This window comes from Ornithorhynchus anatinus, chromosome 5 (genome assembly GCF_004115215.2).
Source record: "Ornithorhynchus anatinus isolate Pmale09 chromosome 5, mOrnAna1.pri.v4, whole genome shotgun sequence".
Taxonomy (NCBI): Eukaryota; Metazoa; Chordata; class Mammalia; order Monotremata; family Ornithorhynchidae; genus Ornithorhynchus; species Ornithorhynchus anatinus.
In genome coordinates this window covers 100,648,707-100,666,692 of record NC_041732.1, presented here as the reverse complement: position 1 = coordinate 100,666,692, position 17,986 = coordinate 100,648,707, and the positions used below count along the sequence as shown (strand labels likewise).

At 47.1% G+C, this 17,986-nt stretch overlaps 1 protein-coding gene across 1 annotated transcript in view; it reads left to right on the top strand.

Annotated features, from left to right (window-relative positions):
* Nucleotides 1–17,986, top strand: part of EMILIN2 (elastin microfibril interfacer 2) — a 57,070-nt gene that overhangs the window by 23,933 nt on the left and 15,151 nt on the right. Inside the window, exons 3-4 of the mRNA XM_029065989.1 lie at nt 11,028–11,200; nt 14,977–16,899. Of these exons, the coding sequence (XP_028921822.1) occupies nt 11,028–11,200; nt 14,977–16,899 (2,096 nt within the window). The remainder of the gene's footprint in view (nt 1–11,027; nt 11,201–14,976; nt 16,900–17,986) is intronic.

Genomic DNA, 17,986 nt, shown 5'->3' with positions numbered 1-17,986 from the left:
AGTGAGTTTTCTAATCTTTTCCTTTATTTAAAGAAAAAAAAAATGAGAACAGCTGGGTCATTGTGCAGGGCACGCCCAAAAACGTTTGCTTATGCAACAGCATTTCCACCCCAGAATACAGTGAGATCTAATTATTCCTATTTTCTTCACCTCACCTCTAGCCTATCTCCACAAAGTAGTAGCACAGTAGCACCTGTCAAATGGGGATGAAGACTGGGCCCCATGTGGGACAGGGACTATGTCCCACCTGATATCAGTGCTTGGCACATAGTAAGCCCTTAACAAATACCATAATTGTTATTATTATAAGCTTGTATACAACCCAGTGCTTAGTACAGTGCCTGGCACATAGCAGATGTTTAACAAGTACCATAAAAAAAGAGGCTGGGAGGAAGAATATGAAAAAAGCAGAGAAGGGAAGAAGGAAATGATTGAGGACTTTAGAGAGGGATAAGTGGGGGAGAATTTCTCTGATCTCCTTGCATAACTGAGTAGAAGAAAGGAAAAGAGAAGGCTACAGATAAGAGCGAAATAAGCCAAGGGCCAAGTCATGTGCATTCTGTGAGAAAAAGTTGGTCAGTTATTGAGGAATATTTGTTGCAAGAATCATGTTAATGGGCGAGGCGAGAAAACACTGTCATGGAGGCTGTGTTTTGGTAACATGGAAAGTGAGCTCATTAGGGATGACCAAAGACCATTGTACATTAGGACTCAAATCCCAGAACTAGAAGAATGAAGTAATAAGTAATATATGATTCCTTTGGGGAAAGATCCTCGAAAATAATTCTGTAGAAAAGACATTGCAATAATAAAACTTACATTTATAGACCACCAGGAGTATGAGTGTTTATGCACTCTCCCGAGCGCTTAGTAAAGTGTTCTGCATGAAGCCATTGTTCAATAAATATTATTGATTGGTTGGTTGATTTATGAATCAGGCTCATCAGTCATACTTAAGGACAGGCCTCACAGATTTCTTTGCCGCAGAAGGTGAGGGGCCAATCAAACATGTTATGGATCGAAAGTCTATGGAACTGTGGGGTGAATGTCACCCATTTAAAAGGGCGAAAAAGCCTCAGGATCTAAAAATAAACCTCCACCAAGTTAATGATCCTCTCCACCCACTACATCTTGGCTCCCACCTTCTGAGAAGCAGTGTAACCTAACAATAATAATAATGATATTTAAGTGTTACTGTGTCAAGCACTGTTCTCAGTGCTGCAATAGATACAAGGTAATCAGGTTGGACACAGTCCATATCCCACAAGAGGTCTCCCCATTTAAAGATGAGATAACTGAGGCACAGAAAAGTAAAGTGACTTCCCCAAGGTCACTCAGAAGACACGTAGCAGAGCTGGGATTAGAACACAGGTCCTCTGACTCCCAGGCTCAGGCTCTTTCCACTAGACCACACTGTTTCCGTTTTTTCTAAATGAATCACTGTTGGTCCCTCAGTGATAGAGTGAAGAAATTTTCGGGGAGTAGCCTGGAAAGATCTGTCCTCTTTCCACTCTATGGGTGGGCAGAACCCTCGGGAGATAATAAGGACACCAACTGTTAAAATTCAACCTTGGTATTCAAGAAGTGCAATGGAATTTATCCAAGAGAAAATCAGAAAATAACAGGGTTAATTAGTTGTGATTTTTTTTTTTTAGGTAAAAAATCCTTCCATTGCAGGGCAGCAAATGCAGGTTTGGAACCCAGTGTTTTATTTAAGAGTATTTCCAGAAAGGAGTTTACCCACTTCTAAGCTACTCATTTGAAAATGCCCGGCTTTGAAGACTAGTCAGGATGGAAAGATTCTGGTTTTGTTTTAGATTTCCTTAACGTTTTTTTGAAATTTTTACACTGTGAGCCCATTATTGGGCAGGGATTGTCTCTATCTGTTGCCAAATTGTACATTCCAAGCACTTAGTACAGTGCTCTGCACACGGTAAGTGCTCAATAAATACGATTGAATGAATGAATGAATGAATGAATGAATGAATGAAGTTCATTTAGCCAAGCATGGAGATGTTTCTAACTTTTTAAAACGTAGGCTGAGGTTAGTTGACTCTTCTTCATCCATTTACAACCGAATCCTCTAAATGCTATCGGCACCGGCTACTCAGTTGCCTTTAAGCTCATCTTAGTCAGGGAATGTTTCTACCAACCCCGTTCTATTGTTGTACTATACTCTCCCAAGGGCTTAGTACAGTGCTCTGCTCACAGAAGGGGTTCAATAAATACCATGGATTGATTGCACTTTCCCAAGTGCTTAATACAGTGTACAGTATGTGCTCAGTGAAGACTACTGATGATGATAAAGAAAATGCCCTGTTTGTGAATGTTGAGCTGTGGCGTCGAGCCAGAGCCAAAGATGAAGTTCTCAATTTGATTTTTCTTTTCACAAGAGGAGGTGTAGGTATATGCGTAAGTAAGCTTGCCTCGAGATGAAAGCTCTTTGTGGGCAGGGAATGTGTATACCAATTCTGTTGTGTTGTACTCTCTCAAGCACTTAGTACACAATAAACGCTCAATAAGTGTGATTGATTGATGTCTAACTCCACCTATAACAATAATAATAATGGTATTTGTTCATTCATTCAGTAGTATTTATTGAGTGCTTACTTTGTGCAGAGCACTGTACTAAGCGCTTGGAATGTACAATTTGGCAACAGATAGAGACAATCCCTGCCCAATGACGGGCTTACAGTCTAATCGTTTGTTAAGCACTTCCTATGTGCCAAGCATGGTTCTAAGCACTGGGGAAGATACAAGGTAATCAGGTTGTCCCATGTGGGGTTCCAAGTCTCAATCTCCTTTTTCCAGATGAGGTAACTGAGGCCCAGAGAAGTGAAGTGACATCCAAAAACACAGAGCTGACAAATGGCGGATCTGGGATTAGAACCCACGACCCAGATGGCCATGCTCTTTCCACTAAGTCATGCTGCTTCTCTAAACTATAGACTGTAAACTCGTTGTGGGCAGGGAACATGTCTACCAACTCCTCATCTTCCCTCCCAAGCCCGGTCCGCTCCCAGACTTCTCCATCACCGTGGATGGCACGACCATCCTTCCCGTCCCGCAGGCCCGCAATCTCGGTGTCATCCTTGACTCGTCCCTCTCGTTCACCCCACACATCCTATCCGTTACCAAGACCTGCCGGTTTCACCTCTACAATATCGCCAAGATCCGCCCTTTCCTCTCCACCCAAACGGCTACCTTACTATTACGGGCTCTCGTTATATCCCGGCTAGACTACTGTGTCAGCCTTCTCTCTGACCTCCCTTCCTCCTCTCTCGCCCCGCTCCGGTCTATTCTTCACTCCGCTGCCCGGCTCATCTTCCTGCAGAAACGATCTGGGCATGTCACTCCCCTTCTTAAACAACTCCAGTGGTTGCCTATCGACCTCCGCTCCAAACAAAAACTCCTCACTCTAGGCTTCAAGGCTCTCCATCACCTCGCCCCTTCCTACCTCTCCTCCCTTCTCTCTTTCTACCGCCCACCCCGCACGCTCCGCTCCTCTGCCGCCCACCTCCTCGCCGTCCCTCGGTCTCGCCTATCCCGCCGTCGACCCCTGGGTCACGTCCTCCCGCGGTCCTGGAACGCCCTCCCTCCTCACCTCCGCCAAACTGATTCTCTTTCCCTCTTCAAAACCTTACTTAAAAATCACCTCCTCCAAGAGGCCTTCCCAGACTGAGCTCCTCTTCCCCCTCTACTCCCTCTGCCATCCCCCCTTTACCTCTCCGCAGCTAAAGCCTCATTTTCCCCTTTTCCCTCTGCTCCTCCACCTCTCCCTTCCCATCCCCACAGCACTGTACCCGTCCGCTCACTGTATATATTTTCGTTACCCTATTTATTTTGTTAATGAATTGTACATCGCCTTGATTCTATTTAGTTGCCATTGTTTTTACGAGATGTTCTTCCCCTTGACGCTGTTTAGTGCCATTGTTCTTGTCTGTCCGTCTCCCCCGATTAGACTGTAAGCCCGTCAAACGGCAGGGACTGTCTCTATCTGTTGCCGACTTGTTCATCCCAAGCGCTTAGTACAGTGCTCTGCACATAGTAAGCGCTCAATAAATACTATTGAATGAATGAATACCAACTCTATTGTACTGTACTGTTCCGGGGCTTAGTACAGTGCTGTGCGCAGTGGAAGCGCTCAATAAATGCGATTGATTGAGTGATTGACTCCCAGGACAAAGCTCTTCCCACTAGACCATGCTGTTTGTCTTGTTCTAATCACTTGATCTTGTTGGAAATACAGTGCATCTGATTCTAGGTAGTGTGGCCTAGTGGAAATAAAACATGCTTGGGACTCAGAGGACCTGGGTTCTAATCTCCGCTTCAGCACTTGTCTACTGTGTGAGCTTGGGTGAGTCATTTCACTTTGCTGTGACTCGGTTGCCTCATCTGTAAAATGGGGATTAAGGCTGTGAGCCCTATGTGGGACAAGGACTGTGTCCAACCAATTGTCTTGTATCTACCCCAGTGATAATAATAATAATGTTGGTATTTGTTAAGCGCTTACTATGTGCCGAGCACTGTTCTAAGCGCAGTGCTTAGTACCATGCCTGGCACATAGTAAGCACTTAACAAATCTTCTTCAAATGCCGTCGAGTCGTTTCCGACCCCTAGTGACTCCACGGACACACCCTCTTCGGAAGGTACCATGTTCTGTCATAAAGCCATTCTGGTATGTGCATCCATAGAGTTTTCTTGGTGAAGGTACAGAAGGGGTTTACTCTTGCCTTCTTCCGCGCTGTAAAAAGTCTCTGCTGTTCTCTTTGATCAACGTTTTGATCACTCGATCATCCGCCTTTGATTCTCTCCCACGCCACTGCTGACCAGCACAGTCGAATCGACTTTGTCTGATGCTTCAGCTTAGACTTTTCCATAATGGGAAATCCTATATGGCATAGCTCTAAACTTCATCAGTGTACTCAAACTCTCCTGTCACAATACAACGTCGATTCACTGGACACAATTATTATTATTATATCAGTTAGATCTGCTGAGCCAGAGAAAACCCACTGTATGTTAAAATCCCTTTTATCTTGCACTTTCCCACTCTTTCCCAATTTCCTATTATATTTCACACCCAGAGGGGCCAGAAACAGATTACTAGACTCTGGCAAGAATTCTCTTTCTCATCGTGGATCTATCCTGACCCGGAGAAAAGTGGAATAGGAATGTACTAAGAGAAGAATCCAGCTGAATCGCACACACCCAAGAGGTTCTGGGAATTTGCCGCATTCTTACATTGAACAGAATTTTTAGAGGGCTACAATCATGTCCTGCCGAGCTGACCTCAGAATGGAGGAAAAAATAAGTACTTTGACACTCAGTGCAACAGATGTGTGGCAGAGATTTGTGTCAGTGGTATTTTGCAGAGAGAGCGAGCGCTGGCTTTCATTTTGTTTTACAGGGGGAATGGGAGAGAAAAAGCATAAGCTAGTGGAAGAATAGTCAGTTGATAGTTGTCCATCTCTCAGGAAGGCAGGGGTCGGGAAGGGAATGGAATCAGGGTAGTCTACAGTAGGCCCAGTGTTCTATCCCAGTTCATCCCTGGACAGCGCTTGGAGCTGACCCATTTTCTTTTTTGAATGGTATTTGTTAAGTGCTTAGTATGTGTCAGGCACCGTACTTACTCCTGGGAACACGTCAGTCGGGTAGGACACAATCCATGTTCCACACGGAGCTCACAGTCTTAATCCCCATTTTACAGATGAGGCAAGCGAAGCTCAGTAAAGTGACTTACCCAAGGTCACACTTCAGGCAAGTCGTGGAAGCACCATTAGAACCCAGGTCCTCTGACCCCAAGACCTGAATTATTTCCACTAGGCCAAGCTGATTTTCTCAAAGAATGAAGTTTATAGATTCTCAAAACAGTGCCGAATTTGAAACAGTTGCTTTCCTTGGCCAACTAACTGTCTATTGGCAGTGGACAGAGCATAGCCCTTACAGTCAGAAAGTCATGGGTCCTAATCTTGACTCAGCCAGTTGTCTGCTGTCGTGGCTCAGTGGAAAGAGCCTGGGCTTCGGAGTCAGAGGTCATGGATTCGATTCCCGGCTCTGCCACTTATCAGCTGTGTGACTGTGGGCAAGTCACTTAACTTCTCTGTGCCTCAGTTACCTCATCTGTAAAATGGGGATTAACTGTGAGCCTCCCGTGGGACAACCTGATTACCCTGTATCTACCCCAGTGCTTAGAACAGTGCTCTGCACACAGTAAGCGCTTAACAAATACCAACATTAATTAATTAATCTTGGGCGAGTCACGATACTTCTCTGTGCCTCAGTTACTTCATCTGTAAAATGGGGATTGAGATTGTGAGCCCCATGTGGGACAGAGACTGTGTCCAACCCGATTATCTTCTATCCACACCAGTGCTTAGTACAGTGACTGGCACCTAGTAAGTGCTTAATAAATACCATAATTATTATTTGTCTTACAAAACTATCAGCTAACCTAAGCCTGGTGAATTCAAATTCCTTTTCTTTTTTTGTCCCCCCATTCCCCTCCACTGGTTCCTTGTATATCAAGTTAATGAGGTTTTACTTAATTTTTTTAAATGGGATTTGTTAAGCACTTACTATGTGTCAAACAGTGTTCTAAGCGCTGGGGTAGATACAATTTAATTAGGTTGGAGACGGGTCATGTCTTGCATGAAGCTTGCAGTCTAAGCAGGACTGGTGAAACGTTTTCCTTGGCAGTGTGGTGCCTGCAAGTTAATTTTCAGTTGTGTCTCTGTGTTCCAAGAAAGCCCCCTCCATATGTGAGCATGAAAGAACCCTACAAATTTCATCATCCCCAACCCCGAAGCCAGGAACTGTCAAACGAGGCTGTTGAAGAAACCTGTGGACTCAGCATTGATTTCAGATTGTTTGTCAGTCAGATCAACCCATAAATATTTTTCAGGGAAAAAAACTACAAAATAAAAATAATACTAATAATAATTACTATTATTATTATAGTGGTACTTGTTAAACTTTTACTATGTACCAAGCCCTATTCTAAGTTCTGGGGTAGATATAAATTAATCTGGTTGGACACAGTCCCTCTCCCACCTGGGGCTCACACTCTTAAACCCCATTTTCCAGATGAGGTAACTGAGGCCCAGAGAAGTGACGTTACTTGCCCAAGGTCACACAGCAGACTTGTGAAGGAGCCGGGATTAGAACCCAGATCCTTCTGGCGCCCAGGCTCATGCTCTATCCACTAATCCTCACTGCTTCCCTACTGTGAAAAGCAACTGTGAAATTCTAACGTTGTGATCCCGCTGGATCAACTTGGGAGGGTTCAGACTTGGCCGAAGATTGGGATTCATTCATTTATTCAGTCGTATTCATTGAACACTTACCGAGTGCAGAACACTATACTAAGCGCTTGGGAAAGTACAACAGCCTGGAATAGTGGATAGAGCACAGGCCTGGGAGTTTGATGGGTTCTAATCTCTGTTCTGCCACTTATCTTTCAATCAATAGTATTTATTGAGCGCTTACTATCTGCAGGGCGCTGTACTAAGCGCTTGGAATGTACAAATCGGTAACAGAGACAGTCCCTGCCCTTTGACGGGCTTACAGTCTAATCTGCCTATCTGTTGTGTGACCTTGGGCAAGTCACTTTACCTCTCTGGGCCTCAGTTACCTCATGTAAAATGGGGATTGAGACTGTGAGCCCCACGTGGGACAGGAACTGTGTCCAACCCAATTTGCTTGTATCTACCCCAGCTCTTAGTACAGTACCTTGCACATAGTAAGCGCTTAACAAATACCGTTATTATTATTGTTATTGTTATGATAAAACAGTGACATTCCCTGCCCACAACAAGCTCACAGTCAAGAGTGGGGGAGACGGACATCAATACAAATAAATAAAATGCCAGATACGTACTTTGGTACTTTGGGGCTGGGAGGAGGGAAGAGCAAAGGGATAAATGCAAAGAAAGGGCTGCAAAGTCTAATAATAATAATAACCAATAGTAATAGTATTTGTTAAGCGCTCACTATGCGCCAAGCACCGTTCTAAGCGCTGAATGCTGCCACCATTCTCCAGAAGCAGAAGAGCAGTGTGCTCCTTACCCTCTGTCAGTTTCCTGGCCCAGCTCTGAGCAAGTATCCTTAACCCGGCAGCCGACACGGTTTTTGCAGGCTGACAAAATGAACAAACAAACTCCTGAACTTGGTCACACAAAGTGTTTGAGTGTGTTAAGTGAGGAGGAATCTGAGGAAGGCCAATTTTGGCTTGATCCACTTTGGCAGTAGTTGTCAGAGTTCACAGACACACTCGATCGTGTCTGTCGAGGTTTATTTGGTGCAGAGTGTTCATTCATTCATTCATTCATTCAATAGTATTTACTGAGTGCTTACTATGTGCAGAGCACTGTACTAAGCGCTTGGAATGAACAACTCGGCAACAGATAGAGACAGTCCCTGCCGTTTGACGGGCTTATGGTCTGATCGGGGGAGACGGACGGACGAGAACAGTGGCGATCAATAGAGTCAAGGGGAAGAACATCTCGTAAAAACAATGGCGACTAAATAGAATCGAGGCGATGTACAATTCATTAACAAAATAAATAGGGTAATGGAAATATATACAGTTGAGCGGACGAGTACAGTGCTGTGGGGATGGGAAGGGAGAGGTGGAGGAGCAGAGGGAAAGGGGGAAAAGAGGGTTTAGCTGCGGAGAGGTGAGGGGGGGTGGCAGAGGGAGTAGAGGGAGAAGAGGAGCTCAGTCTGGGAAGGCCTCTTGGAGGAGGTGAGTTTTAAGTAGGGTTTTGAAGAGGGGAAGAGAATCAGTTTGGCGGAGGTGAGGAGGGAGGGCGTTCCGGGACCGCGGGAGGACGTGGCCTGGGGGTGGATGGCGGGATAGGCGAGACCGAGGAACGGCGAGGAGGTGGGCGGCAGAGGAGCGGAGCGTGCGGGGTGGGCGGTAGAAAGAGAGAAGGGAGGAGAGGTAGGAAGGGGCAAGGTGATGGAGAGCCTTGAAGCCTAGAGTGAGGAGTTTTTGTTTGGAGCGGAGGTCGATAGGCAACCACTGGAGTTGTTTAAGAAGGGGAGTGACATGCCCAGATCGTTTCTGCAGGAAGATGAGCCGGGCAGCGGAGTGAAGAATAGACCGGAGCGGGGCGAGAGAGGAGGAAGGGAGGTCGGAGAGAAGGCCGACACAGTAGTCTAGCCGGGATATAACGAGAGCCCGTAGCAGTAAGGTAGCCGTTTGGGTGGAGAGGAAAGGGCGGATCTTGGCGATATTGTAAAGGTGAAACCGGCAGGTCTTGGTGCGCTAAGCTTTTGGAAAGAGTACGATATAAAAATATAACAGGCACATTCCCTGCCCGCAACATGCTTACAGTCTAGAGGGGGAGACGGACGTTAATGTAAAGGAAATTACAGATATGGATGTGTGATGGGGCCGAGGCAGTGGGGAATGAAGGGGCAAAACGGGGCTTGGGAGAATACAGTATAACAGAGTTGGTGGACACGTTCCCTGCCTACAGTCAAGCAGCATGGCCTAGTGGACAGAGCACGGGCCAGGGAGTCAGAGGCCTGGGTTCTAATCCTGGCTCTGTCCCTTGTCTGCTGTGAGAACCTGGGCAATTTACTTCACTTTTCTGTGCCTCGGTTACCTCATCAATGAAATGGGGTTTAAGACTGTGAGCACCATGTAGGACAGGGACGTGCTCAACCTGATTACCTTCTATCTGCCCCAGTGCTTAGTACAGTACCTGGTACATAGTAAGAGCTTAACAAATACCATAAACATACAACAAAACAAAACAAAAAAAGCCAAATAATCTATGCCCTTCCCTCTAGCCTGCCACTGGCTTGGAAAATTCTCCCTCTTCATATCTGAAAGAAGATCACTCTCCAGACTTTCAAAGCCTTATTAAAAGCACATCTCCTTCAAGAGGTCTTCCCGACTAAGCCCTCATTTCCTCTTCTCCCATTTCGTCCTTTCTGTATCGCATTCACACTTGGATTTGCATACATATCCATGTACATATCCATAATTTATGAATTTACCATGCTGTCTGCCTCCCCCTCTAGACTGTAAAACTGGGCAGGGAATGTGCCTACCCCTTGTCAGCTGTGTCACTGTGGGCAAGTCACTTAACTTCTCTGTGCCTCAGTTCCCTCATCTGTAAAATGGGGATGAAGACTGTGAGCCTCACGTGGGACAACCTCATTCCCCTGTATCTACCCCGGCGCTTAGAACAGTGCTCTGCACGTAGTAAGTGCTTAACAAATACCAACATTATCATTATTATCTCTATTATACTGCACTCTCCCAAATGCTTAGTACAGTGCCCTGCTCCCAGTAAGTGACCTTGGGCAAGTTACTTCACCTCATCTGTAAAATGGAGCTTAAGACTGTGACCCTCAAGTGGGACAGGAACTGTGTCTGATTAACTTGTACCTACCCCAGATTTTAGAATAGTGCTTGGCACCTAATAAGCGCTTAACAAGTACCATTATTATTATTATTGATGATTTTGGTTATTCAGTGCTGAATGTGTCTGTTTATTGTTGAATGGCACTCTCCCAAGTGCTTTCCATACAATAATAATAATAATGATGTTGGTATTTGTTAAGCGCTTACTATGTGCAGAGCACTGCTCTAAGCGCTGGGGGAGATACAGGGTAATCAGGTTGTCCCACGTGAGGCTCACAGTCTTAATCCCCATTTTACAGATGAGGTAACAGGCTCAGACAAGTGAAGTGACTTGCCCACAGTCACACAGCTGACAAGTGGCAGAGCGGGGAGTCGAACCCATGACCTCTGCCTCCCAAGCCCATGCTCTTTCCACTGAGCCACGCTGCTTCTAGTAAAGGCTCAATAAATAGGATTGTATTGTGTTGTACTCTCCCAAGCGCCTAGTACATTGGTCTGCACCCATGAAGCGCTCAATAAATACAGTTGAATGAATGAATGATTGAATGAAAGAATGAATGACTATTGTGCGGGTTACTTCACTTTGCGGTTTTATTTTAGGATAGCAGACTAGGAGAGTGAATTCCTCTCTCTCTCTCTCTGGCAGATACCGAGTGAATTTTCGACCCAGATATGTCATTAAGTACAAGACAGTCACCCAGTTGGAGTGGAGATGCTGTCCGGGATACAGAGGTCATAACTGCCAAGAAGGGCCCAGGGAACCAGGGAAAACGCTTCGGCCGTCTACGTTACCTCGGCGCAGTTTGAAGAAACCTGCAGGTAATGTCGCCCTGGGATCAGGAGCAGAAATAAGTGTTTTCTGACCACTTGCTTTTCAGTCAATCCATCAGTCGATCGGATTTATCGAGCCCTTACTACGCTCCCAAGCGCTTAGCGCATGGCTTAGTGGATAGAGCGCAGGCCTGGGAGTCAGAAGGTCAAAGGTTCTAATCCCGGCTCTGCCACTGGTCTGCTGTGGGACCTTGGGCAAGTCACCTCACTTCTCTGGGCCTCAGTGACCTCATCTATAAACTGGGGATTAAGACTGTGAGCCCCACGTGGGACAACCTCATTACCTGTATCTACACCAGGGCTTAGAACAGTGCTTGGCACAACAGTATTATTATTACCTCATCTGTAAAATGGGGATTGATACCCTAAGCCCCACATGGGACAAGGGACGGTGTCCAACCCCATTTGCTTGTATTCACCTCAGCGCTTAGTACGGTGCCTAGCACATAGTAAGCGTTTAACAAATACCGAATTATTAATTATTATTATTACAGTGCTCTGCACTCAGTAAATGCTCAATAAATATGATTGAATGAATAAATGAATGAATATGCAGAGCACCGTACTAGGTGCTGGAGAGAGTACATTGCAACGGGATTAGCAGTCACGTTCCCTGCCCATATCGAGTTTACGGTCCAGAGGGGGAGACAGACATTCATATGGATAAATGAGTAATCCGTAATTTAAAGATATGTACATAAGTGCTCTGGGATTGGGAGTGGGGTGACTATCCAATGTCCTCTACACTGTGAGCTCACTGTGGTCAGGGATTGTCTCTATTGCTGTATTGTACTTTCCCCAACATTGAGTACGGTGCTCTGCACACAGTAAGCACTCAATAAATATGACTGAATGAAGGAATGCCCATAGGTCACAGATTGAAGTGTTTAGGTGATGCTGACAGGAGAGTGAGCTGAAAGAAAAGAGGGCTTAATCATGGGCGGTGTCTTGGGGGCGGGAAGAGGGAGAGAGGTTGGAGGGAGAGAGTTTCATCTTCACTGTAGGGAATTTGACTTGAAAATTTCAAATTTCTCTATTAAATCAATGAAAGTTACTTACTGAGCTCTAATTGTGCGCCATGCACTAAGTGCTTGGGAAAGTATGATCTAATGGAGTCGGTTGACGCGATCCTTACCCACCAGGAGTTTGCATCAAGACCAATCAAAATGTAGGGAGCTTCCTGGAAGATGATTCTTATGATGTCCTCCTAGAAGAGATGACCTCATCAAACTGATTTATTTATTAAGGGGCCGGGAAATACCAGTGCTAAGATGATTGGTGCTTTAATCATATATTTTCAATAAACTCAGTCATTCCGGCAGAATGACGGGGAAGATGAATCCAGTTCTCCAGCCTTCTGTTGTGGATTACACATTTCTCTCTAAACTCAGCCCTGTGGCCAAAGGATCTAGAGAATTTTCTGATAAATAATGAGCTTGACTTGCCCATATATTGAAAGAGAATGCTAACTGAACTCTGAGATAGTAGAGGTCAGGCTTGTGGTGAGCACAAAAATCTACAATGTTTTAGTTTATGTCCCCTTTACCTCATAAAACTCCAGTTACCTACAGATATATGGGAAAGTTCAGTTTATCTGCACAAACACAAATGATTTTACTTTGGATGGGATAATAGTAATAATAATAATAATTATAGTACTTGTTAAGCCCTTCCTATGAGCCTAGCATTGTTCTAAGCACTGGGGTAAATACAAGCTTATCAGGTTCGACCCAATCCCTGTCCCACATGGGTCTCACGCTCTTCATCCCCATTTTCCAGATGAGAGAACTGAGGCCCAGAGAAGTAAAGTGACTTGCCCAAGGTCACACAGCAGACAGGGCAGAGCGGAGATTAGAAGCCAGGATAAGGCTCTGAAGGTGGGATCAACTCCCACTCCAATGACACCTCTGTTGGCTGGAGGGAATCAACCCTTTCCCACCAAAGGGCTTCCCTGCTTTGACCAGACAATGGCCAATATGGTTGTTAATCCTGCAGATTTATTTATTTGTATTTATTGAGCACTTACTGTGTGCAGAGAACTGTACTAAGCGCTTGGGAGAGTACAGTATAACAGAGCTAGTGGACATGTTCCCTGCCCATAACAAGCTTACAGTCTAAAAGAGAGCTATTTTAAAATGAATCCAAATTGGCCACACATTTGGACTTGTTCCCGGCTCTGCCAGTTGTCTACTGTGTGACCTTGGGCAAGTCGTTTAACTTCTCCGGACCTCAGTTACCTCCACAGTAAAATGGGGATTAAGACTGTGAGCCCCATGTGGGACAGGGATCGGGTCAAACCTGATGAGCTTGTATTTAACCCAGTGCTTAGAACAGTACTTGGCTTTGTCTAACCCGATTTGCTTGTATCCACCCCCAGCACTTAGTACAGTGCTTCAAGCGTTTAGTACAGTGCTCTGCACAGAGTAAGCGCTCAATAAATATGATTGAATGAATGACACATAGTAAGCACTTAACAAGTACCACAGTTATCATTATTATGATGCATAGGATAAGAATAGCCTAAACAAATGAAGGCACCGGTCCACTTCAGCCATCCAAAATATAATATCTATAATTGCGACTTAATCGTCTTGCCCAATCTCCCCTGTTTTCTGCTCAATCTTTCTTCTTCCCCTCCCTTCTCCGCCTTCATGATATTGATTTCTCACCTCTCCCTCGCTCCCTCGGAAAACCAAAAAACTATGGTATCTGTTAAGTGCTTAATGTGTGCCAGGGTAGTTGGGTTGGACACAGTCCCTATCCTCCATTGGGTTCCCAGTCTGAATCCCCATTTTACAGATGAGGTAACTGAGGCACAGATAAGTAAAGTGACTTGCCCAAGGTCACACGGCAGACTCATGGTGGAGCCTGTGATTAGAACTCAGGTCCTCTGACTCCCAGCCTGTGCGCTACCCACTAGACTGCACTACTTCCCACACTGCCAATTAGAAGATAGCAAAGTAGTAATAATAATATTTATTAAGTGCCTACTGGGGAGAACCATTCATTCATTCAATAGTATTTATTGAGCTCTTACTATGTGCAGAGCACTGTACTAAGCACTTGCAATGTACAAATCGGCAACAGATAGAGACAGTCCCTACCCTTTGACGGGCGCGCAGTCTAATCGGGGGAGACGGACAGACAAGAACAGTGGCAGTAAATAGAGACAAGGGGAAGAGCATGTCATGAAAACAATGGCAAATAAATAGAATCAGGGTGATATACATCTCATTAAATCTCATCTCATTAAATGAGATCATTAAATCATCTCATTAAATGAGTGATATACACTCATAAATAGGGTGATGAGGATATATACAGTTGAGCGGATGAGTACAGCTCAGGACCAGCTGGGAAGAATAAAACAAACAAGTGACACGTTCCCTCTTCCAAGGAATTTACGTTCTTGGGCGGGAGGAGGAGGAGGAGGTCACACATCGCAGCGTGGCCTGGTGGATAGAGCACGGTCCTGGGAGTCAGAAAGACATGGGTTCTAACCCTGGCTCCACCACTTGTCTGCTATGTGACCTTGAGCAAGTCACTGCACTTCTCTGGGCCTCAGGTATCTCATCTGTAAAAAGTGGAGATTAAGATTGTGAGCCCAGTGTGGGACAGGAACTGCGTCCAACCTGATTAATTTGTATCTGCCCCAGCACTTAGAACAGTGACTGGCACAGAGTAAGCGCTTAACAAGAACCATAATTATCACCCAGAGGAGCATTATTTTTGTTTGCAATGAACACTCTTTCTTTTCTCACCAGATGCAGACCCTAAACCATCCCCAGAGCCAAAGAGAGTGCCGGAACAGAACCAGAATACGGAGCCCAAGCCGGACGCTCAGGACCCGCAAACCAAGAGGATCCAGACCCTCGAAGACCAGGTTCTCTGGCTCACCCGGGCGGTCAAAGACCTCCAATCCTCCGTCGCCGAGGTGAACGCCTTCCTGAAGAACATGGTCCAGGACAATGCCAGTAAGGTGCTGGCCTCGTGGCTCAGCGGCCTTCCCGGCCCCCGGGGGCCGGACAGCGCACTGGGGGGCCAGAAGGAAACCGTCCCGCTGCCCGAAGTCTTTGGCCACGAAGACTCCGGCATGAGGGGCATCAAGTCGGAGCTGGCGGAAGTCAAAGATGCGCTCAAGACCAAGAGCGACAAGCTGGAAGAGCTCGACGGGAAAGTCAAGGGCTACGAAGGGCAGCTGAGGCAGCTGAGGGAAGCCACCCAAGGCCCCACGGCCGCCCTCCCGGTCGAGCAGCTGCTCCAGACCGTTGTCGACGAGAAGATGGCCGCCCTCAGGGAGGAGATGCTGGAGGGCGTCGACAGGAAAATGGCGGACCTGAAGAATTCTTGCGAGTACAAGCTGACTGGTCTCCAGCAGCAGTGCGATGACTACGGCACCAGCTACCTGGGTCTGATTGAGTTGATAGAGGAGAAGGAATCGAAGATGAGGAAGGAAATGGACGCCCTTCGGAAGCAGGGCGAGACTCCGCCGGGGAAGCCCAGAACGGGTGATGACCAAGGCCTGCGGATTCAGGATTTGGATCGGAAGATCGAGAGGGTCGCGGAGGCCACCAGGATGCTAAACGGCCGGTTAGATAACGAACTGGATCGCCTGGCCAGTCCGGAACCGGACGACACCTTCGAGGCGAGGTGGGAGGAGATGGACGCCAGGCTCAACGTGACGGAGAAGAACGCCGAAGAGCACTGCTTCTACGTCGAGGAAACGCTCCGGGGTGCCATCGAGGACGAGGTGGAGAACCTGAAGCGACTTCTGGGCCAGAAAGTGCAAGCCCTGGAGGACCGCCTGGGCCGGGCTCTTTCGGAGATCACTAACGGCTCCGACGCCAACGACGGCCGAGTGGGGTCGGACCTCCACATTCTCCCCGGCCCCGCCGACGAACACGTCGCCACCGAACTGAGCTTCCTCAGGAATAAAATCCAAACCGTGGAGAGTCTTTGTCGGCAGAACTGTCAGGCCAGGACCCACGGGCAAGGAGAAGTCTTCTCACCACCGCAACTCGACAAAGAGGGCCGAGACACACCCTCCCTCTGGAGATCGCTAAACGACGCCGTGAACCAGAAGTTCAGGGAACAGGAGGCTACCGACCGGAGAGTGCGACAGGACCTGAGGCTGATTTATTCGCGTCTGAACGGCACAGACCGTGATGTCGAATCTCTCCGGGCCGGACTGGACAGTTGTAAAGAGCAACTTAAAGACGTCGTTTCGACCCGGAGGGCCGCAGAGCTGGATAGCGTCACAAAGGTGGACGAGATAGAAAGGGCAGCGGGAAATAACACCGCCCGCGAAGGCCCGGCCGACAGCTGCTGCAGCCATATGGAGGAGAGGCTCAGGGGACTCTACGGACAGGTCTTTTCCGATCTGAACACCTGTCGGGAACACGCCGAGGGGATCCAGAAGGAGGTCTCGATGGTGGACAGGAGGGTCGCCCACGTTGAAAAGGTCTGCGGGAAACTGGACGCGATCTCGGGGAGCCTGCATGGGATTAAAGACGGGCTGAACAGACACGTCAGCAGCCTGTGGGACTCTGTAAACCGGATGAACGGGACAATCGCGTCTCAGTCCGGAGAGATTTCTGGCCTCCAGAATTCCGTCCGGCACCTCCATGGCCGAGTGTCCGAAATATCCACGGAGATTTGGGAGCTGACGGGAGTTCTGTCCGGGGAACGTAAGTGGACCTGAGCATCGTGGTGATGATTAGGATTATTGAGAAGCAGTGTGGCCCAGTGGAAAGATCACGGGCCTGGGAGGCAATTAATAATGATGATAGTAATAATGATGATGATAATACCCGTTAAGTGGTTACGACGTGCCAAGCCCTGTTCTAAGCACTAAGGCACTAACTTTAACTGTACTAAGCACTTGGAAGGCTCAGTGGAAAGAGCATGGGCTTTGGAGTCAGAGGTCATGGATTCGAATCCCGGCTCTGCCACTTGTCAGCTGTGTGACTGTGGGCGAGTCACTTAACTTCTCTGTGCCTCAGTTACCTCATCTGTAAAATGGGGATTAAGACTGTGAGCCCCACGTGGGACAACTTGATTCCCTGTGTCTACCCTAGCGCTTAGAACGGTGCTCTGCACATAGTAAGCGCTTAACAAATACCAACATTATTATTATTAAGAAAAAAGAGAACAAGTCAAGGTGATGCAGAAAGGAATGGGAGAAGAGGAAAGGAGGGCCTAATCTGGGAAGGCTTCTTGGAGGAGATGTGCCTTCAGTAGGGCTTTGAAAGGCTGGCAGAGTAATTATCTGTCAGATTTGAGGAGGGACGGCGTTCCAGGCCAGAGTAAGACATGGACCAGGTATTGGCGGTGAGACGGGGAGACCGAGGCCCAGTGAGAAGGTTAACAGCACCAGAGGAGCGGAGTTTGTGGGTTGGGTCGTTAGAAGGAGAGGAGCAAGGTGAGATAGGAGGGGACAAGGTGGTGGACTGCTTTAAAGCCAGTGGTGAAGAGTTTTTGTTTTTGTATGCATTGCAAACAGCATAGCGGCCTCTGAAGGCACTCCTCTGGATCTTGGTCACCCTAGAGACTTAATCACAGGTATTTATTGAGTGCTTACTGTGTGCAGAGCACTGTACTGAGCGCTTGGGAGAGTACGATACAAAAGAGACGCATTCCCTGCCCATAAGGAGTCTATGGTCTAGCAGAGAAGCAGCATGACTGAGTGGATAGTCCACTGGCCTGAGAGTCAGAAGAACCTGGGTTCTAGTCCCGGCTCTGCCGCTTGTCTGCTGTGTGACCTTGGGCAAGTCA